The sequence below is a fragment of the Sminthopsis crassicaudata genome, chromosome 3, assembly GCF_048593235.1.
Source record: "Sminthopsis crassicaudata isolate SCR6 chromosome 3, ASM4859323v1, whole genome shotgun sequence".
Classification (NCBI taxonomy): domain Eukaryota; kingdom Metazoa; phylum Chordata; class Mammalia; order Dasyuromorphia; family Dasyuridae; genus Sminthopsis; species Sminthopsis crassicaudata.
In genome coordinates this window covers 593656816-593679311 of record NC_133619.1, presented here as the reverse complement: position 1 = coordinate 593679311, position 22496 = coordinate 593656816, and the positions used below count along the sequence as shown (strand labels likewise).

The 22496-nt window shown below is 38.8% G+C and overlaps 1 protein-coding gene across 2 annotated transcripts in view; it reads right to left on the bottom strand.

Annotated features, from left to right (window-relative positions):
• The window catches only part of ZMPSTE24 (zinc metallopeptidase STE24), a 47114-nt gene that overhangs the window by 2895 nt on the left and 21723 nt on the right, over nucleotides 1-22496 (bottom strand). Inside the window, exons 6-10 of one of the 2 annotated variants that reach the window (XR_012488507.1) lie at nucleotides 20007-20148; nucleotides 15298-15482; nucleotides 11662-11766; nucleotides 10500-10643; nucleotides 8763-9112 (exon numbers count right to left, since the gene is read on the bottom strand). Coding sequence is in view for 1 of the 2 variants with exons in the window: in XM_074305260.1 (XP_074161361.1) it covers nucleotides 8888-9112; nucleotides 10500-10643; nucleotides 11662-11766; nucleotides 15298-15482; nucleotides 20007-20148 (801 nt within the window). In the remaining variant the exon portion in view is untranslated. Of the gene's footprint in view, nucleotides 1-941; nucleotides 9113-10499; nucleotides 10644-11661; nucleotides 11767-15297; nucleotides 15483-20006; nucleotides 20149-22496 lie in introns of those variants that run through there. The other variant, XM_074305260.1, reaches the window with a different exon arrangement.

Below are 22496 nucleotides of genomic sequence, written 5' to 3'. Positions count from 1 at the left end.
TTTGGGTTTACAGAGCACTTACACATCCTCATCTCATGAAATAGGTACTAGAAGGCAGTGGGATGAAACACATGCCTAGGAATTATATAACTCAAAAAATCATAAATTAAAATTTCTATATTGTATTGCATTTTGTTAAATTTAATGAACAAAATTTAACTTGGATTTGTTCTTAATTACATTTCTGGGGCTCTGACTTGACTCATCAGCACCAGGTATTATTGACACAGAATTTGAGTTAAATAGTACCTCACTGGTCTCCTAATCCAGTTTATACTCAAAGAGTCACCACTATGACACATTAGATTGTTTATTTCCAATTTGCAAATGAGAAAACTGAGACTCAGAGAAAGCCAGCAGATAAAAGGAAGAGAGAAGACATTTCAGGGAAAGGCATGGGATTAAGGGACACAAAACTAAAAGCACGGGACATGGGGCTAGATGGCCACTGAGGTCCCTTCCAAAGTTCAAATTCTGCATCCTGGAAGCCATGTAAAGAGAGAGAATCTAGTGGGGGGGGGGGGGGGGGGGAGATGGTCAGCAGTATAGATTGGATACAGTGGTCAAGAAAGCTGAAGATCGAAAAAAGGTTATTGGATTTGGTGATCTTAGGGGTGGAGGGAGAGAGTAGCTGGTGATGTTGAAGAGGCATCAGGTATTTGACAAAAGTTAACCATGAAAGCCTTATATCATCTATACCAAATTGCATACCTTCTCAATCAGGTGGGAAGGGGAAGGAAACAGTGAGAGAATTTGGAACTCAAAAAATTTTTTTCAGAACAATAATATTCCACACCATTCATACACAATAACTTATTCAGCCATTCTCCAAATGACGGGCATCCACTCAGTTTCCAATTTCTTGCCACTACAAAAAGGGCTGCTACAAACATTTTTGTACACATAGATCTTTTTCTTGCAAAAAAAAAATAATTAAAGCATTTTTCTTTTAAAATAAAACTTTATTTTTTCCAATTGTATGTAAAGACAGCTATTTTAGGATTCATCTTTTCACATAAAATTACGAGTTCCAAATTTTCTTCTTCCCTCAAATCCTCGTTCCTTAAAACTAAGCAATTTGATATAGATTATAGAGGTAAAATAAATAAAACATATATTCAAATTATTCATGCTGTGAAAAAAACAGAACAAAAGGAAAAAAAAAAGTGAAAATAGTATCCTTGATCTTGTATTCAGACTTTTAACAGTTTTTTTTCTCTGAAACTGGACAGCGTTTTCTATCAAGAATCATTAGTATTTGTCTTGGATCATTATAATGCTAAGAATTGCTAAATAAATTTTTGCAAATGTTGCTGATACTGTGTACAATGTTTTCCTTGTTCTCCTCACTTCATTTTTCATAAGTACATGTAAGTCTTTCCAGGTAAAAAATTAAAAAATTGTTTTTACATGTAATTAGAGGGAAATTATTAAATAAAAAAGAGGTTATTAGTGAATGAGGACAGTAGATGGGACAGAAGTTGATTGATGATAGAAGGGTTGAGGAAAGGCATTTTTAGAATTAGCAGTTTCTCCACACTCAGAAAGGAACCGCTGAAGGAAAGACTGAAGATATATGAGGTCACACTTTAGAAAGCCCCAGTCTTAGAATGAAGTGAGAGATGAAATCATGGAGACTATTTGGGACACTTCTAGATCAAATATAAAAATTCTCTTTGGTATTCAAAGTCCTTCCTGTCTTTCCCGCCTTCTTGTATCATATGTCCCCCTACACACTCTATGAAGAAGTAATAGTGGCCTCCTTATGCTTCCTTAAAAAAGGCAGAAATCACATCTGTGTATATTTCTGAGCACATTTTAGGGAGGACATGATAAATTTCAGAACGTCCAGAGGGCAACAGGAATGGTGAAGGGCCTTGAGTGTGTATCATTAGTGGACTGGTTGAAAGAATTTAGCCTTCAGTTTATGAAGCTTAGCTTTAATTTATAAAAGGTTGCTACATGGAAGAGGGATTCAACACACTGGCCTCAGAGGAGTGAACCAGGAGCAATGGATTTCTGTTCATCGACGCAAAGCTTAGCCTTTAATGTCAGGAAAACGGAAGAAACAAAAAATCCCTAACCATTAGAGCTGTCTAAACCAGAAGTACTCCTGTAGTGAGCTTCCCTTCACAGAAGTCGTCAAGCAAAAGATAACCACTTGTCAGGTAGCCAGAATTCTTTTTCGGGGGCAGGTTGAACTAGATAGTTGCTTAGCTCTTTCAACTCTGTGATTCTGTAATCAACCTTAGCTCTGAGAATAAAAAGGCATATTTATGAGAGTGAAAGTGGAAGAAGGGGAATGGAAGAAAAGGCTGAATTGGAATTTCAAGGGTAAGATCAAAAGATGCTGTCTATGTGCAGCCAGAGAGGTAGAGGAAGCCATAAAACTGTGAGGAGGAGGAGAGAGGGAAGTCATGAACTGTGCTTCAGGAGTCCTAGCAATGGTCTAATTTGGGCAACTTTAATTATCGGTCGAGTGAGTTCTCTCACTAGCTTCTCCTAACTTAGAAGTTTTTTGGTTTTTTTAATTACAACAATAATTAGGTTGGAAATTTGTTTTGCCATTCACCTGTTGTGTGATCTTGGGCAAGATCTCCGAGTTGCATTTCCCTGACTTATGAAATGAGGATTCAACTTTAGGCTGATGAAGTGATACTGGAAAAAAGTGAATTTGGGACAAAATATGATTTGAAATCTAGGCCCTTTCCAAAGCAGGCTCCAACTTATTATGCATCTTTTCCCTTTGTACACTCTTTGATCCAGCCTTCTAAATTGGATTTCTTACTGCTATTCACACACAAGACTGCATCTTCCAGATCCATATCCAAGTCTTTGCACTAGCTCTTCCTCATGTCTGCAGTTTTCTTCTCTTCCCTCCATATCTCTGAATCCCACTTCCTTCAAAGTTCAGCTTAGACAACATCTTATACCCTGAGACCTTTCCTGATTCCATAAATTGCTTCTGCTTCCTTCCCCATAAAAATTACGTTGTGCTTGGTCCATTTGCATTTGCCTCTATGTTTATAAAAGCACATTTATTGTCTCCCCTAACAAAATGTAAACCTTCTGAGAGCAGGGATAGTTTTATCTACAAAGTTATGTCTCTACAGTCTAACATGGCACCTGACATACAGTAGGCACCTAATAAATGCTTGCTGATTGAAAGCAGCACAAGAGGGCCAATGACCCAGGTAAGAATGGCTCAGTTTTGCCTGTTGTGGTTATCTCTGGGCCCAAAGCTGTTAATCATGGACCAAAGGAAGTCAAATGCCTAGAAATTAACCTTGCCCTGAATGGACAAAGGCATAAAGATGCTAGGGAGAGTAATAAAATTAAATATATAAAAAAGGCAGAAGGGCTAACACTCAGATGAAGGGATAGTTCACACAAGCTTTCTCAATCTTCTTCCTCCATTCCTTAAACCTTACATTATCACTTCTCTTCTCTAGAATATTTCTCTATTCACTAAAGCTAATCTTATTTCCTACCACCACCTCCTCTCCAAGGTCTTGCTCCAGCAGTCATTCCTCTCTCTCATCAATCTTTAATCTCTTCCTCATTATTGGCTTCATCTTATGGATTGTGGCCCTCCCTGAATAAGAAAGAATAGCCTTCCCTACATCCTAATCATCTAGCTAACATCCCATTGCATTCCTTCCTCAATTGCTTAGCAATGGGAATGCTGTCTACAATGTGTTCATTTACTTCCTCACTACCTACCCTCTTCTCAACACCTTGGAATTCTGCCCTCATGAAGTTACTGAAATTGCTATGGTCCCTGATGACCACCTGATTGCCAGATACAAGACTTACCAAAAAACCAAAAAAAAAACCTTAAAAGAGATTCCTTGACTTCTGTTCATTTTTGGAAACAATGAGGGTTAGGTGACCTGCCCAGTCACAAGGCTTGTATCTGGGGCTGGATTTGACTTGATTCAGGGGCCAATTCTCCATCCATGCACTACTTAGCTTCCCTTTTTTTAATATTGATAATCACACTTTCCCACTGGATATCGGCATGAGAGATGGCACAATCTCTTTGGTGTTCCTTAAAGTCCTGTCCCTGGATTTCACTGTGCTCTCATTTATTCCCAGTTTTAACCATTATAGAGGTAATTCCCCAATTTAACGCCATATCCACTCCCTATTCCCATTGCCATTCAAGTCTTCATTATAATTATTGAAACAGAAGTTTCTCCTCTAAAATCTTATCTTTGTCCGACTGCCAGATTTTTTTTTTTTTCCTATTCTAGGCCTGGACATGTTATGCCTTAGCTCAAAACTCTTCAGTGGCTTGCCAACTCAAATTTAAACATTAAGGTAAAGAGGCTAAGTAACTTGCCTGGGATCAGTGACTAAGGCAGGATCTGAACTTAGGTTTCCCAAGTCAGTGTCCAAGCCCAGAGCTCTATCCACTGTGCCATCTAGCTCTAAACATGCTCTTCTTTCTCATCCCTTCCTCTGTCATCACTGGTATCTGTGAGGGCCTGACTCATTATCAGCTCCTCCAGCAAATCTCACTAGATTCCCACTCCCTTGATAATTGTCCCTTGAGACTGGCACAGCACTTGGGTAACTCTCCAATGCTTTCATCATTCAACACTTTATAATTTGTGTTTGCAACCGAACTCCCTACTAGACAACGAGCTCCTTGAGGATGGCCTATCTTAAATTCTGTATTTCCCCAAGAGATCTGCTATCCATAAAGTATTTGTGAGCTTTCAATCAGAAGTTTTATCAGAAACTTCTATTTCTATTCAATTTAACACATTTTGAAGTGATGACAATAAAGAGCCCCATGGCAGGCAATGGGGATACAAAAGTGGAAAAAATGGATCTTTACTCTCCAGTTTTCAATTAAATGGGGAGACTGGGAAAAAATACACATACATGATAGGTGCATATGCATATGAGGTAAGATACAAAATTTTGGAAGAAAATTTAAAGAGAAGAAACTCCGAAAGAAATGTAACTGATAAATGGAAGGAAAAAAAAAAAAAAAGAAAAGAAAAGAAAAGTGATTGAGCTGGGGTCTTGAACAAGATGTCATGTACAGTCATGCTGCCAGGGTAGGGATGAGGGGGAGGGGGAGGGAAGGGACTCAGAGGTAAGGTACAGGGCAAACCTTAGGGAATGGTGGTTATGCTTAAGTAGTTGAATGGGAAGGCCAGGTAAGGGAGAACAGACTGAATGAACGGGAAGAAGATGGAGTGATTCAGTAAACATGAAGAAGGCTGTGGGGATAATATTACAGCTGAAGACAGGAGGATCTAGTTCTAAATTTCAGTTGTATACTATATGCTTGCAAGTTCGCACCAGTATGGTCTATCATAAAATCCTGAAAGGCTGGGATCCAAGTAATTCTCTTTGAAATCCATCTTAAGGATGGAGTTTAAATTGCTTCTGAGCAATAAGCTTTTGGATGATGGGCCCAATGCAATATATCATACACACTGCCCCTGACCTTACCTTCTCCTCAATCAGGCTGGTATCCCTCTTTTGCTTTGACAAATCTCTGGAGTTGCTTCCTCTCCATCTTTTCACTCTCCTGAATCCTTTGCAATGTGATTCATGATTCCACCATTCAACTGAAACTATTTCCCCAAATGTTGCTAGTGATGTCTGCCAAACTTAAGTCAATTTAAATCTTTATTTCTAGATAGTTTTTTGAGAGTGCTCTTTTATGACTCTCCTCTTAACCTAGCTGACCACTGCTTCATTTCCTCTTCCCAGTTATCCAACACATTCCACCACCTGAGCAATAGTATCCATAGCTCTGGCCTGGGTTTTCTTTGCTTGTCTCTATTTTTATGCTATTGATTCCTCTATAAACCCAAGGAGACCAATAAACCCTTCTCAGAGTGTTTGTTACATACCTTCTTAATGAAATGCTAAATTTCAATGAAAATGAAGATGTATTTTCTCCCTTTATTCAACTTCTAGAACACTCTGAAATTTATCCTCAGTGGGTTATAATTCCTGCTGTAAGATTTAAGATATCTACCCTCTGGCAATCTCATTGCTCCTGTGTTGTTTTTTTAAAATCCTTATCTCTATGTGATCTCAATTTCCTCATCTACAAATGCTGATGGTCATCTCCACCTGAATGTAAGTGCAGCAAGCTCAGCTTGGAACACAATTCAAGCTGTCAGAACTCTCATCCAAGCTCATAACCTCAGACTCTCCCCTTCCTTCCATTTATTGGCTGTGAATTCCTCTCATTTTCACCTCTAAAACACCTCTTGCACTTCTACATTTCACTCTGTTAACTGTCACTACAGTAGTTGTACCCATTATTATCCACAGTCCATCCTCCAGAGATGACACAAATCATCCTACTGGGGAATGAGCATACCTCAAAACTCTTGGGGGTCTTTCTATCTTCACTAGAGTAAAATCATTCCTTCGAGCCTGTTTGACATTTAAGGGTTCAATCTGCCTTCTCTCCCAAACTTATTACATGAATTCCTTTTGTAACCTATATTACAGCCTGGCCCAGTGACTTAGCTATTCTCTGAATTCACCATCTTGTACCTGCATGCAGGCCCGTCCCCCATTGTACTTCATCTTCATTTCTTGTTTCCTGAAGGCTTACATTCCTTCAGAACTCAGCTCACAGAACAGCTTCTCTATGAAGCCTCCTTTCATTTTACCTTCTCCAGGGCAGGTACAAGTATTCTCCTCTTCTTGGGTCTCTCTTTTGCAGTCACCACACATTAACTTGTAATATATTTATCTCTATACTACTTGTATCTGTCTAGTAGAAAATAAACTTCTTGGAGGTATACTATTTTAAAAAATATTTATATTCCTAGCAGCTACCATAATGCTTTAGCAATCGTTTGTACAGCAGGCACTTAACATTTAATTAGCTTAATTCCCTAGACTGCATCCCTTAACTGCTTTGACTTCTGCTGCCTGCAAAAATCTCTTTTACAAGTCTTGACCAACTCAATTCTCACTATATAACAGCAGGAGAATAACATGATCAAAACATCTAAAAAGCTTAATTTGGCTTCCAAGAGGGCAGAATGAAGTGGTTCTGAGTGGAGACACTAATTAGTAAGTTTGATTTGAAAGCAGTCAGGCTCACAATCATTTGCACTGCATGAAAGCTAAGACAAGTACAGGCTGAGCCAAGTAAAAAGAATTTACAGAGGAAGACTATACCAAGGAACAGGGGCTAGAGACAACCTCAAGGGTATAAACCCTGGAGGGCCATTGCTTCTCTTCCTATAGCAGTCACCTCTTCACAGCAGTGCAGAGACTTAAGTCTGGGAGGTGGATAAAATATAAAGCCCTTTCAATAAATTAAAGATAGAATATATAACTTTCCATTGGCAATTTTTAATGTTGACTTGTGCTGGATTTAAATGTGAGTTTAAAGGCACAGGAAGAAGGGAAAGCCATGTCACTGAGAAGGAAGAGAAAGGGGATAAGGGAGACTAGAGGAATAAAACCATAGAAGCAGCCCACTCGCTTTCTGCTTAACAAATAAGTAATGCGTAACAACAGAGATACTGACTTCAATCATATTTTCTTGCGAAGACGTCACCTCAAACCTCAGCTGTGCAAAGTTTTACTGACAGAAATCTGAAGGCTGGTCCCATTCCTATTTGGAGCAAATATCCAGAATGCAGATGTACTAAAGAGGCGACTAGACACAAAAACTTAGGGCTTCCTCAGGCAATATACATAAGTGTAAGGTAATCCCATACACATTTCTTTTAAAATGTCAAAAGGAACCTCTGAGTGGGAGGATTACTTTGAAATAAAAACAGCTCGGCCATTGACAACTACTACAACTGATCTAAGTGGATGCTAAGGTGTGATTCATATTGATTATTTCCATGAGAAGGGGAGTGGGGAATCTAAATAAAGAAAGTTTTCTCAAAACAGGCACTACTTTTTAGTTTTTACTGTTTTCAGAGAGTTTCACCTAAATGCAAAAAGAAACCTGTCATCTTGGGGGAGGATGAGAGGTTCTAAAAATCCTATTCTATCCTCTCCTCTCCAAATTCTGTTCCTAGTATAGATATTTAAATCTGCATAATATGGCTGTTTCTGCCCAAAAGAGGATTACATAGCTTTCCTTACTGAAGTCAGGGATAAAAAGGAATTACAAATTCAAAAAAGCTAAAGAATTTTGAAAAATACTACTGATTTGCCTAACATGGTACATGGCTTTGCCCCAATGACATTAAATCTTTTGTCAACTGTAACTTTCTATATTGTGAAATAGATCCCGATGAATAAAACCCAATAAAACAACAATAAACACCTAATTGTGAAAATAGGAACACCTATATATGTTCCACCTAAATGTGGATATAGGAACAGAAGTCAGAAGCACATTTATAACCATATTTCATCAGAACAATGCCAACTGTACTGATAAATACCTTCCTCATTATTTAAAACACTGATTGGTCAGTCAGATTAAATATGAACAATTTTAACTATTTAAAAATTCAAATTTGGTGTGAGCACAATGATTTGGGACCATGGTGTCAGTTCTATAGAAAGGCTTCAGAGGAAGGGACATCTCCTCCAAAGATTTGCCCAAAGTACTCAATGGGCAGATTCAATTACAGGTATGAAGATGAAGGGGGTAAATTATATCATCAAAAGTAAAGTAAAAATACCTTTATATTTACATTATGTTTTTAAAGCTCATCCAGTGTTGTCCCTTTTAAAACAATTGATTATTCCAATCAGTTTAAAATGGGCTCTAAATTCATTTAAATTGGGGTACCCACCTCCACTTAATTCTTCTCTTTGAAAAAAAAAAAAAAAAAAAAAAGGTAAAAACATTAAGAGCTAGAACATGCTGCCAGGATGGAAACTTTCAGAAACTTGTCTTCAAGCACAGACCCTGGGCATCTCAGTCTTGTTTTGAATCCTGTAAAGCTTGAAGTCTCTCTAGTAGTGGAGGATGGGAATAATGCCACATTGAAAATAACCAGTCAGAAACAGGAAATCCCAAGTTGTCTTTGTTTAGTTTGATCAGTGCTGAGTATAGGTCTTTAGCTTTCCCAAGTTTCTTGGCAAATGCATCTGCTTGGAACTCAAATCTTCGACTCAGTATTGTGAGACAAAAAGAAAGTACCTGAGGGAAAGAAAGGGAAGTGAAAGAAAAGGTTATTGAAAAGCAAGACTTTTGTTCTCACTGAATATTTGGTGAAGTTGAGATCACAAAGGAAGTAATAATGGGGGGATCTGAGGCAAACAGGCCTGAATAAAAATCAGTGAAATTCAAGGATCTGGAATTTTAATGGGGTATCTTTATAAAGTAATGATAATCTTACATTTGAGAACATCTCTTCTCCCGCCCCGTCATTTCCCAGATGGGACATGAAAATGATTTACCTAGTGTCACAGAAGTAGTAAGCATCAGGTTGTGATGTAAAATGCAGGGTCCTTTCCATGATATATTATTTTTTTCAATGTAAATATGTATGCATATATTGGATTTAACATATATTTCTATTATGTTTAACATGAGAAAAAAAAAAAGAGACTCCTTTTTCTCAGAGTAAATCATTCCAGTTCTAAACTAACAATAAGGTTTATATAGACTGATGCCAAATATCAGGGTCCATCCAAAAGATCTAAAACCTATCAGATTATAGATGCAGCTATGTATGGTGGAAATAATGTTGACCGCAGAGCTGGCTTGCCTCTAACCCTCAGGAGCCCGCTTTACTAGCCAGCAACTAGTTGCTGAGACATCTTGCCTCAAGTGCTACCAGTCAAGATATCAGGGATGCCCCCCCCCAGATTATGTTCTTTACCCCCAACACTTTCAGCTTATCATCCTGCAGCACAGTGACCACAACACGGACTAGATCCCAGCTTGCTACTGCTGTCTAATTGTGGGGGCAGGTCCCTCATCTTCTCAGAAGGGGAATGGACTCGGGGAGCTGGATCCACATTTGGCCCTCTTCAGCCAATGTTCCCCAGTTTGCGAGCTTCTTTTGGGGAACAATTTCTCTTCTTTCCAGAAAGCTAAAAGCTATATGAAGGCCTGCCTCTCAGTCCTGATCTTAACTTCCTCCCAGTTGCTAAAGGTTCCTTGACCCCTTTCCAAAGGTTTAAAAGTTACTCTGAAGAGTTTCCTTCTTGACCAAAAGGGTAGGACCTTTGGCTACCCCGGTGTCCTACCTGTACCCACATTTTGTCTTTTCTCAAATTTACCCATCATTGTACTGTCTTTTTTTATGCTTAGTGCCAGTCAGCATCTAGTAACTACTTTGGTCCAGGTGGGAGTCTGTTCTGCTCGCAATCCAGACACTCCAACTACAATAAAAAGAGCCTCTTGAAAACCTGACAAACTAAAATCATCTTCCTTGTCCTACTCATTTAATCCATGTGTTGAATAAACATAGATTAGCTTTCAAGGCCTTCCATGACGAATAGGGAAATATTTCAAAGATTGCCCGAGAGGTCCAATTTTTAGCAAATTATATGAACACAATTAAAAGACCATACTTTACCTCATTGTAAGGTGAAAAAATAAACTGGAAGATGATCATTAGTCCAATCAGAGTAGGTTGAGTATCATAAAAGCCAAATGCAGCAAAGAGTTCTTTTCGACCAATTAATATGGCAAATAAGAAAAAACAAAGGAAAGAATTCATCTGAAATGAAAGAGACATACATACCAAGTTATGGTTGGAATGATCCCAGCACAGGGCAACATTCAACAGCATGGTTTTTATTTTTAAATTCTACTACATACTCTCATTTTAAGAATGACATTAAATGTGATTATAGAAACTGCCAGACACTTGGTTTCACTTCTGCCTTAGACAGGAAGGGAAAAACAGACTGTAGGTATGTAGGTAATGCTCACCCCAATTCTGTGTTTGGAGATATTCTTAACAAATAGCTAAAATGTTCACAGCACTTCAGAGATCAAAAAGGGTTTTATATCCATGATTCTACCTGATCCATACACAATGATCCAATGAAAAAGTCTCAGTATTCTCACTTTATAGGGGAGGAAAGAGACACACATTCCAAAAATCACAGAGAAAACTATTACAAAGTCAACATTTGAACCTAAATATACTGATTCTCAGATTTGTGTCATGACATCCATCAGCAGTCTGGTGAAGCTTATGGAACCCTCCTTAGAATAGTAGGTTGGTTGGTTGGTTTGAAGTATAAGAATAAAATATATAGGATTACAAAGAAAAACCAATGATACTGAAAGTTATAAAAAATATTAAATTCCTAGACCCCAGGTTAAGAATCTTTAAGACTATGGATCTCTAAAGTCCATTCCAATTTTAAATCTTATGAATTCAACTTTGGAATGAAGACCCAAATATTCTAGAGCCAGTAAGGTATGGTAGCAGATAACTGTAAATCCCTGATATCTGGGAGGCCGGGGTATTGTCCAGGAGTTCCAAGCAACAACAGGATAAAGTTGAAAGGGTGGCTGCATTAATTCTATATAGTAAATTTCCAAAAGCAGAGGATCACCAGGCTTTCAAAGAGAGGTGAATCAGTTCAGGTCAGAAAAAAATTATAGATATAACAAAGGATTACTTGTTTATGAGGAAAGTACAAATAGCTATTTGAATTGTACTGAGTAGCAGAGAACCTGGAAAAACAGGTCTTCTAAGCAAACCAGAATATTCACACACTCACCTGACTGATAACAATATTTTTGACCGTGTGGCCTAACTTCCAGTGTCCCAGTTCATGGCCAAGAACAGCAAGAACCTCTTCATTTTTACAGCCTTGTTTCTTATTCTGAGTTAAAAAATAATAATAATCAGTTTAAAATCTATTTTTAGGAATATCTGCTGAATCAACAGCATGAATATAGCCAAAAGAGAGTCTCATCAAGCTTAGCTCATACTCATGACAATCCTTTTGAATTCCCAAGAGGCAGGCAAAGAAGGGTCATTCCTTTATCTTAGACTTCTTCATACTTGGCAACATTTGTCCATCCACATATTCAATCTTTTGTTCAACATATACTTACTGATGAACCCTAGCAGTGGTTTACAAGTAATAAATAACTGCTATTATTGAGTGCCTGATTTGTACAAAGCATGCATACACCAGGGGCTAAGAGAAAGCAAAATTAAGTGAGACAGAGTCACTGCCTTCACAGAACTTTTATAATCTGGCAAAAGAATAAGATGTAGAGAATTATAATATATCATCACCAACCTACATAAATAAAGCTTTAACATTTGGTTACAAAGCATGTTCATGCTTAATCTTATAAGGGGGGCAGTGATTGGTGTTGTTATCCCCACCTTGCAGATAAAGAAACTGAAGTTCAGAGAGACTAAGTAACTTGCTCATGATACCACAATTAGGAGATGGAGGCAGAATCTAAAGTCAGATTGCTCCAGGAGAGTCCATGACACATAACCTGGCACTAGCGAGGAAGTCTAAGCATTTGTGGTAAGACTTCAAAGATGGCTCAGAATTAATGAACATCTAGAAAAAGAAGCAGTCACCATGAGAAGAAGCAGAGATTTATCAAGAACAGGTCATACAAGACTAACTTCATTTCCCTTTTTGAGAGAATGACTAAATTGGGAAATCAAGGGAATGCTACAGAAATTGGTTACCTTTCTTTTTGCTAAGCACTTGATGAAGTTTCTTGTGTTACTTTTGTGGATAAGATAAAGCACAGAGGCTACAGAAGAGTACAAGTGGGTAGGAATGGAAATAAAAGAAACAGTGGGCTCAAAGACTAGCTACTGGTTCAATGTCTATTTAGAATAAGGTCTCTGCGTACCTTAGGAATATGTCCTTGGCCAGGATAGCTTAGGTGTAGCATTCCCACCCCCCACCCTCCTTTCAGGGGACTTAGGAAAGCCAGATGATGTAGAAAAGTCTGAGATGTAGTGTGCAAGGGCAAACCCAGGCAGAACTGGACCATTTCTTAAATTCTTCATGTCTTCCTCTAATGCTTCCTCATGGTACCTTGGTGTTCCATGGTCTTCAGAGACATAAGTTTTGGAAGACTAGACTAACTCGAGAAAAGACTCAAGAAGAGTTCCCCCAAAAAGAGCTAAGGGGAAGAGTAAAAGGCAACTACTAGAAATAAACCTCTTCTTTTTAACAACCGAGCCAAGCAGGAGAGGTTCTGGACTATAACAAAAGAGGAAGAGTATGGGATTCATTCATCAGGAAGAATGGGAGCCCCAATCTCCCAAATTTTAAATGAAAGAAGTGATACAGAGAATAATAGATTTCCAGGAGCTACAGCTGGGCCAACCCCTCCATGATTCACCCTGGAGGAACATCTCAAAGAAACCAGAAACTATTGTGACCCTGATTTCTATTGTGAAAACAAGTATTTTTCAAGGCAGAAAAGATGTCCTATGATAAGTAGCAGCACAATGTAGTAGGAATGTTGGTAGCAACAAATAAATGGGAAGGGAAGAGAATAGGCACCGTGCTAAGCTAAATGGAATTTAGAGCTACTAATATTTCCTTTCTCTATTATCAAATCCTTGCTTCATAGAGTTAGAGATATTAAAAGAAGGTTTCATTTGTAATATGTCCACAACTATGAATGAAAGCTAAATTACACAAGTATGAATGTAAATGGAGAGGGGAAAAAACCAAGCATAGACTAGCCAGACAGCTTTGAAAGCAAGAGGTGGTTTATTATTATAAACCTAAAAAGAAAAGCAAACTATACATAACTGAGGCTTACCAGTTCAGTTTTGTTTTACTATTTTTGCTAATATTAAAAATAAAATTTTAAGTTAATTAAAAAATAAACAATTAGATACCTAGTTTTTTTTTGGGTTTTTTTTTTTTTTTTTTTTTAACATTTTAACAAGTTAGGTCTTTCTCTAGAGAAGCAAGTTTTTGGATGGGACTTCCAATTTCACTTTTGGTTTGCCCTGATGCCCTGAGCAGCAGGAAAAAAAATGTAGAAAAAACATTTGATTCTCTTGCTGGGATATATGGGACCAGGGGAGAAAAACAGGCAAAGATAGATAGTTAATTCTGTAGAGTACTCCGGCTCCCCTGGGTCACAAAGCACTCTGGTCTCACTCACCGATAACAGGGAGTTAATTTTGGAATTTGCCTCCTGTCCACACAATAAGGGGAAGACTCAGGCTGTTTTCTGATGGTTTTATCTCAGACTTAGCAAAGTAAAACTCTGCCACAAGGACACAACATCCTACTTCTTCCACTGTTTCTTAGTACCCTAAGGAGAAATGTCAAATGGGTTTCTGGGCCCCCAAGCCTCAAGTGCTTGTATTTTATATTCCTAGCATTAAAATAGTATCTGGCACTACAGGGAGAAAGTAAGGAAGCAAGCATTAATACAGAACCTATAAAAGGCCAGGCACTGCATTGAGTCTCACAAATCAGATCTCATTTCACCATCACAACATTCCTCTACTCATCACCATTTTACAGTTGAGGAAACTGAGATCTGACACAGATCTTTGAGGCCTAATGCTCTACTCATGTTTTACCGGATGCCTTGCTTGTTAGTTTACCTGGGTCTAACCTAATACAATAATTAGGGAACTAGTACCCTTATTTCTCCCCTGTAAACATTCCAATTAAGGCTGCCTCTATATACTAATGATGACAGTTTAAGTCACTACCTTGGGCTTGAGGATTAAGCTAAACTGACTAATTCTATTGCTCTCCCCACACATTGTGTACTGACATAGTCTCTGTCTTTCCACTTAATAGCATTTACTTTTTTCCAATTACATATAGACAGTTTTCTATAATCTTTTCTGTAAGATTTTGGGTTTATAAATTCAGCAGGATCTGAGTTCAAATTTGGCTTCAGATACAACATTTCCTAGTTACGTGATCCTGGGCAAGTCATTTAACCCAAATTACCTAAACAAAAAAAAAAAGATTTTTGAGTTCTAAATTTTTCTCCCTCTTGTAGCCAATAGGATCTACATGTATAATCATGTTAATTATATTAGGCTGACACAGTTTCAATGAAATTTTTAGGAAGGAACTTATTTTCTCTTCCTGTGGTTTTCAAGAACTCCCTCATTTCAAAAAAATCAGACAGTTCTTTGTCTTAAGACAAAGACATCACTCCAAAACACAGGATCTCTATTTGAAACCCAACTTGGTAGTAAGAGTTTGTGGCTGTGTCATGTTCCTTGCAAAGCAAAGCCGCGTGGCCAAGTAGTCTCGAAACCCAAGTAGTAGGGAGAAGAGGTGATTAAATAAGCAGTAGTCAGGCACTGAACCTTTGCATATTCTCTAAGCAGGGGATATATATATATTTCAGTGGAAGACTAGAGTTAAAGTCAAACTCACTCTGACTTTGGCCTTTGGTTCTGGGCTCTCCCCTTCTCCATCCCTGGGAGGCTCCAAGGAGCCCTCCTCTGGGGGTTCTTTGTTCGGCATGGAGTACTCTTCCAGAAGTGTGTCAAACAAAACTATCCGCTTGTTCTTGAAGAAGCCATAGAAGTAAGCATTGCTGTGGGAGGAGCGCTTTGATCCTAGTGGGAGAGTCCAAGAAGACAGACATTAAACTTGTGGGACTTGAAACTGCCTGCTTTTATCCAGTGTCATTAACAGAGGAGTGCTAACATTTCTGTCATATGCTGAATTACCTTTGGTGTTCATTCATTCTGTCAGACTGATGTCATCAGCATGTTAGAGAGTACTTCTGGTCAGGGAGCAAGTGGGCTTGCTCAGGATCCCACAATCAGGGTTGTTGCTGTTGTATTTAAATGTAACAAACCTGCTAATGATGACAATGATAACCTTCCTTTCAAATCTTGTTCCAATGACTTGTCACACGGCATGGCAGTGACCTCCATACTCAACCCTTGGCCAGCAGCGGGGAGTCTGGAAGGCCTGGCAGACGGGTGCAGGCTGCCATGAGACCAGCCTGTCAAGGAGCAGAGGCCCAGCCTGGATCATCTATTTGAACATCAGATTCTAAGAAAGGGCCCATGTGGGTTGTTATAGAAAAGGCAGTCCAGGTGAAGGGCTGCTGCTGACCAGGTCTTATGCAGTAGCACACAGAGGCCTGCAAAGTACTTTGTCACTGTCATCTCTTGCTCCTCACAGCAGGCCATGCTTCTTAGTCTCATTTTACAGATGTACAAACGGAGGCCAACACAAACACAGATGGGTTTCCCTACTACTATTTGAGGCACTATATGAACTTAGGTCTTGAGTCCAAGCCCAGAGCTCCATCCACCACGCCCTCTAACTTCTTGCCCACATGCTACAGAAACATGTGAGGTGGAAGCCAAAGGGTTACTTAACAGATGAAAAGATAATTAAGTAATATTAATTAATATAAGTAGGGGAGGACAGAGTCCAGGAACATCTGTGAAAGCTGGGAGCTCCATAACCTAAACAACAAGTTGCATGGGCATTAATGAGATTTTCTATGACCCTAGGTTCTCACACACCAAGCCAGGGCACCAAGCTCTGTCAGGCCCTACCAGGGGACTTCTCTAGATTAAATCCAAACCACAATCTAAAGTTTCATGACTTGGGATACTAATATATAGATGGTGGAGATGTGAAATGATCCAACCATTCTGGAGAGCAATCTGAAACTAAGCCCAAAAGGCTATCAAACTGTGCATACCCTTTGGTCTAGCAATGTTTCTACTGGGCCTGTATCCCAAAGAGATCATAAAAAAGGGAAAAGGGCCTACATGTGCATACATGTTTGTAATGGCAAAGAATTGGAACATGAGTGGATGCCCATCAGTTGGGGAATGGCTGAACAAATTGTGATATATGAAGGTAATGATTATTGTTCTTTCCCCCCCCCCCCCGAGGCTGGGGTTAAGTGACTTGCCCAGGGTCACACAGCTAGGAAGTGTTAAGTGTCTGAGACCAAATTTGAACTTGGGTCCTCCTGAATTCAAGGCTGGTGCTCTATCCACTGTGCCACCTAGCTGCCCCAATGATTGTTGTTCTATAAAAAAAAGATTATGATTATAGAAAGGCCTGAAGAGATTTACATGAACCGTTGCTGAGCAAAACAAGCAAAACTGGGGATACATTGTACACAATAACAGCAAGAATGTATGATAATCAACTATGACACAGACTTGATTCTTCTCAGTGTTTCAGTGATCCAAAGCAATCCCAATAGACTTTGGACAGAAAATACCATCTGCATCCAGAAAAAGATCTAAGGAGAATGAATTTAAATCAACACATTGAAAAAAAAAAAGTTTCACCACCAAAAGGTGATGAGTTTTCTAGGCCACAGGTCAGGAAATTCCTGACAATCAGTTTATGATCAATACTGGTGGAAGAGTATTCACAGTCATTGTGGACTTTCTAAAGTCCTAAATGTAGATTACAAGGTTATATTACAGGATATATTCTAATTGAGGGACAAGAAGGCTGGAAAGGAAGACAGGGACCAGGGTATAAAGGACTTTATAAGTCAAAGAAAGGGAGGATGTTTTATTAGAGGAAGAAAAATGGAGCCACCTGCACTGACTGAGTAGGGAGATGACAAGACCAAAACTGCACTTTAGGAAGATCACTCTGACAGGAAATGGAGGATGGAGTGGAATGGGTAGTCTTGTAGCGGAAAAATCCATTAGCAGTTAAGGCAAAAGTCTAGGTATAAGGTCTTCTGGACCTGCATCAAGGTGATGGCAGTTTCAGAGGACTACAAGTCTCTGAATATAAAAATATATTCATAAAGATAAAGAGATATGACAAAGTACAAATGACACAACTTGACTTAGACATAGGAGGTGAGAGATGAAGGAATCAAAGATGACACTTGGATGGCAGAAGTAGGGAACTCAACAGTAATAGACAAATTAGAAAGAGGGGAGAGTTTGGAGGAAAGATAGGTCTGAGCTGGAAAAATAAAACTGAAAATCATCTACAAAGAGATGCTAGTAACACCCGGCCTCGTGGGCTCAGTTATCCCAGATGAAGAACCATCAAAAAGAGAGAAGAGGAGTTGTTGGATAGGGAGTATGCACAGTAATTGGAGCAGTGCTATCAGTAGGCAGACAGACTGCAGATGGCCCTCTAAAGAGGAACGAGGCCTAGAGTGAGGGCCAGGAGGGATGGACGCCTGACGGCAAGCACTGCTCACTCCCACCTCCAGGACTTCTTGTGCTGCTCTCTTTGCTGGAATGTCCTTCTCATTTAGCCCAGCCCGTCCTTCTCATTTAGCCTGGCCCATCCTTCTCCGTGAAGCTTTCTCTCCAGGGTCCCCAGGGGTGACTGTTCTGAATTCCTACAGTCCTCCTACCATGTGATCCATTACTACCTATCTTCTTGTGTTGCTTTGTGAATGCTTCACACAAATCAATGCTTAGGCATGATTTTCACATGAGTTTCTTCTCCTCAATTATATGATAAACTTCTTAAAGAGCAGAACATTCAATATTTGTTTTGTCACAATACTGAACACATAGCAGAAATTCAACAGATATCTGTTGCACAGTAAGTACTAAAGTAAGCAGGGTTCAAATTCTCTCGGAAACATTATACTATGTTCTTAAAAAAAAAAAAATTAAATTTAAACATACTCCTTTGAGGTGCTCCAAATCACTATTGATCAGAAAAATGCAAATTAAGACAACTCTTGAGATACCACTGCAGACCTCTTAGATTGGCTAAGATGACAGGAAAAGATAATGATGAATGTTGGAGGAGATGTGGGAAAACTGGGACACTGATGCATTGTTGGTGGAATTGGGAATGGATCCAACCATTCTGGAGAGCAATTTGGAACTATGCTCAAAAAGTTTTCAAACTATGCATACCCTTTCACGGAACAACTGCAAAATGTTAGTTGTGGTGTGATCATGATAAGAAAAGTAGTGACAGGCATTGTGGCAAGAGCTAAGGATACAAGCCCAGGAGGAGCAAACCTAATCTCTCCCCTTTCCCGCCCCCCTTCCTCCCAAATAGACACAAGATGATGGGGGAAATGGGGAGAGGTCCCATAACAACTGACCATAGCAGCTGGAGGATCAAGAAAGGCTTCATGCAGCAAGAACTTGAGCTAAATCTTGGAGAAAGACAGAGACTTTAAAAGGTAAAGGCAATGCTGGGACGTGTTCCATGCACAGAGTCCAGCTGGTACACCACGTATGAGACACAGTGAAAAGGCTTACTGGGCTGTACCATAAGTGCATGTGAAGGGATACAAGGGGGTCAAGTTGGGCAGGTCTTTAGATGATGGTCACAGGAAGATGACTGGCAGATGGCCACCTACTACAATGAGTACACTGAGCCTTGATATCCCAAGGATGAGAGGATCACAGATTTAGAGCTAAAAGAGACCTTTGCTATCAAAGTCCAACTCTCTCACTGTAGAAATGAGAGAATTGAAGGCCAGAGAAATTAAGCAATGTACCCAGCTCGTATATCTGAATAGGATGTGAAGCCTCTGGCTGCTCTGCCCACGAAGGTCCTAGACCTGTGTCCTCAGTTCTAGGGCAGTGCAAGGTTTCATCAGCAGGCAAGTTGGTGAAGCGTTACCTTGCCACTCTCTCCATGTGAAGGACAGAAACAGACATAAAATATGCTATGCTTACTGTGTTAAATGGCAGCCTCTCTGGACCTCAGTTTTTCTTCTATACAATGAGGATAATAATATCTATATTCCCTTCTTTAGGGATTTTGAGAATCAAATGATATATTTTCTTGTTATTGGAAATTGAGAGAGTATGATACAAGAGAAAGAGGTTTTAGAGTCAAAAGACAGATTTGAATCATGATGTCAACACTAACAGTTGTGGGGGTGGGCAAGTTAATACTAATTTAAGATGTAATTTCTTCATCTATAAAATGGGAATTAACTATTTTACAGCAACATAGTGAAAATGTCTTGGACATATCTACTTCCTAACAACACTGGGTTCTTCTATATGCCCATTCTTAGAAAAAACAAGTTTCCAAATTTCAGCACTTAACTGTAAAAACAAATATTATACTTTCCTTCACACACATCTTAAAACTTTAATAAAAAGGCTCTAAGTCAGAACTTCTTACCCTCAGTAAAGCCTTACCTTCCACAACATACACCTTGGTCAGAGGAAAGTCAATATTCTTTGCCATCACTTCAATTTCTTCTTTAAGGGTTCCCTCAGGCAAAGGAATGAATTTATCAAACAAAGGGGCGATGTAGTCAGCATAGATGGTGACAAGTACCTGAAATGTAAATGTGAGAACAACCTCTAAGAAGTTTCCTGAAAGATGAACATGGACAGGTTTATAAAGTATGCCTATGTACCCAGAAATGATGTGGGTTTTGGCTCAGCTCCCTGGTCCCTCTGACCAGAGTTCTGTGACGGATTTACCCCTTATCTCTCCTGCTACCAACTGCTCCAAGCCAATCTTTTCACACAACTTGAGGACTTTCCCTAATGAACAAGTCCCGAAAATCTGCTGAATAAAATGTAAGCTCCCAGAAACTGATCTCTTCCAACTTCCCTTTCTACTTTCCTCTCATACTTTGATAATGGCTTCTCCCATCTCTAGGCTTCTGCTTAGTTCATTGCCATACATGCAATGGCTTGCCTCCCATTCTAATCTGATGAAGCTCCTCCTTCCCTTCAAGACCCACCTCATGAGTATCTTTCTCCATGAAGTGATGTCTCTAGCCTAAGGAGAAAGAATAATTTTCTTCTTACAGTTTCCATTATATTTTGTGTCATAAAATTTAATTGAATAAATTTTAAGTGCCTTCCTACTTAATATACTAGCTAAGAGTTATGACCAAAAAAAAATGTTCTTAAGGAGCTTGCAAAGGGGAGCAAGGAAGAGAATCTTTAGGTACACAAATGAGTAAAGGACAAGGGAATCTGAGGGAGGGAGAGAACACTAAAACCTGGAGTGATTAAAATGATTAGAGAAAATTTCACAGAGAAGTGGCCCTTAAGGGAAACTGATTCTGAGGAGAAGAGTTGAGAAGAAATTATATTCTAGACAAAGGAGGAACCAGGGTGATAGCTATTTGAGGAAAGAAAAGGGGATCACAATAGACTTGTGATGTAGAGAGAGCCATCTGTATCCAGAAAGAGGACTGTGGAGACTAAATGTTGAACACAGCATAGTTATTTTCACCTTTTTCGTTATTTTTTTTTTTTTTTGCTTGCTTTTTTCCCTGTCTCATTTTTTTTTTTTCTTTTTGATCTCTTTTTCTGGTGCAGCATGATAAATGTGGAAATATATACAGAAGAACTATACCTGTTTAATATATACTGAAAGGGAGAAAAGTTTGGAACAAGGTGTTAAAAACTATCTGCATATATTTTGAAAATAAAAAGCAATTAAGGGGGGAAAAAGGGATCATTACAGAGGTACAGACTAGATAAAACTCAAAAATTGACCAGACATGGAGCAAGGAGGAAGGAAAAAAATCAGAGATGACTCTAAGGTTATGAACAGAAAAGATAGCAGTGTCTTTAATAGAAAAATGAAGGTCAGGAAGAAAGTTGAATTTTAGAGATTAAGAAATGAATTTGGAAATACTGCATTTGAGAAGCCGCTAATATAACTTGTAGGTATGTGCCCCTCCCATAATCAGACTGTAAACTCCTATACAATAATATGTTTATAATTAAATTTTTACCTTCAGTCCCTATCCCTGTAAATATAGTAAGGACTTAATGAATGATTCATAGTCCAACCCCCAACTTTACAAAGGGGAATCTGAAACCCCAAGGGTCAAAGGATTGACTAAAAGATAACAAGTCATAAATAAGAATCAGGCTGTCAAACTAGGTGTTCTCACTCATGACCCATTGCTCTTTCTACCTGAAATAAAATGTATTTTCCAGATGTCCCAGACTTCCTTCTTAGCACTTTGACTACAAAGAAACCCAAATGAATAAAAGATATGTTATTCTCCTTAGATTTCCAGTACCCAAAAAGGTTCTGCCCAAAAGCAAGTTATTTTATCAGATAAATTATCAGTTAATTTATAATTGATTATAAATATTAATTATTTAACCAGTTATTTCACCTTTTCTTGACAAAAACACAATAAATACTTGCAAGTGCAACTATGATTCTGACATTCCTCGAACTATTTTTTAGTTAAGTAAATGAGTACAATCTCATATGTAGAACTAGCATGTAAATATATGGCACAATGAAATGTTGGATATTAGATTAGATTACAATGTTTGAGATAAAACTGAAAAAAATGAATCATTGGTTCTAAGGAAACTAGGAACCTTTACAAGGAACTCCTGCTCAAGTGTCTTGCTGGTCTGTCTCCTGGTGCTATGACTCCCCAGGTTACCAATGTGTCACGGGATTTGAAGAGGACTTCAAGCTGAGGTTAAAAGAAGTTGGAGGTGCACAGGAGAAAGGATACTGAATTCAGGGAATGGCTAGTTAGCAGTCTAATAGGAATGCAATGATGACTATGTGGGAGGGCATAATATGAAACATCTAGAAAGGTGAGGGCTAGACAATATATGGTTTTAAATACCAAACAGAGTAGTTTGTTTCAACCCAGAGGAAATAGGGATGCTGGCCACATTCAACCA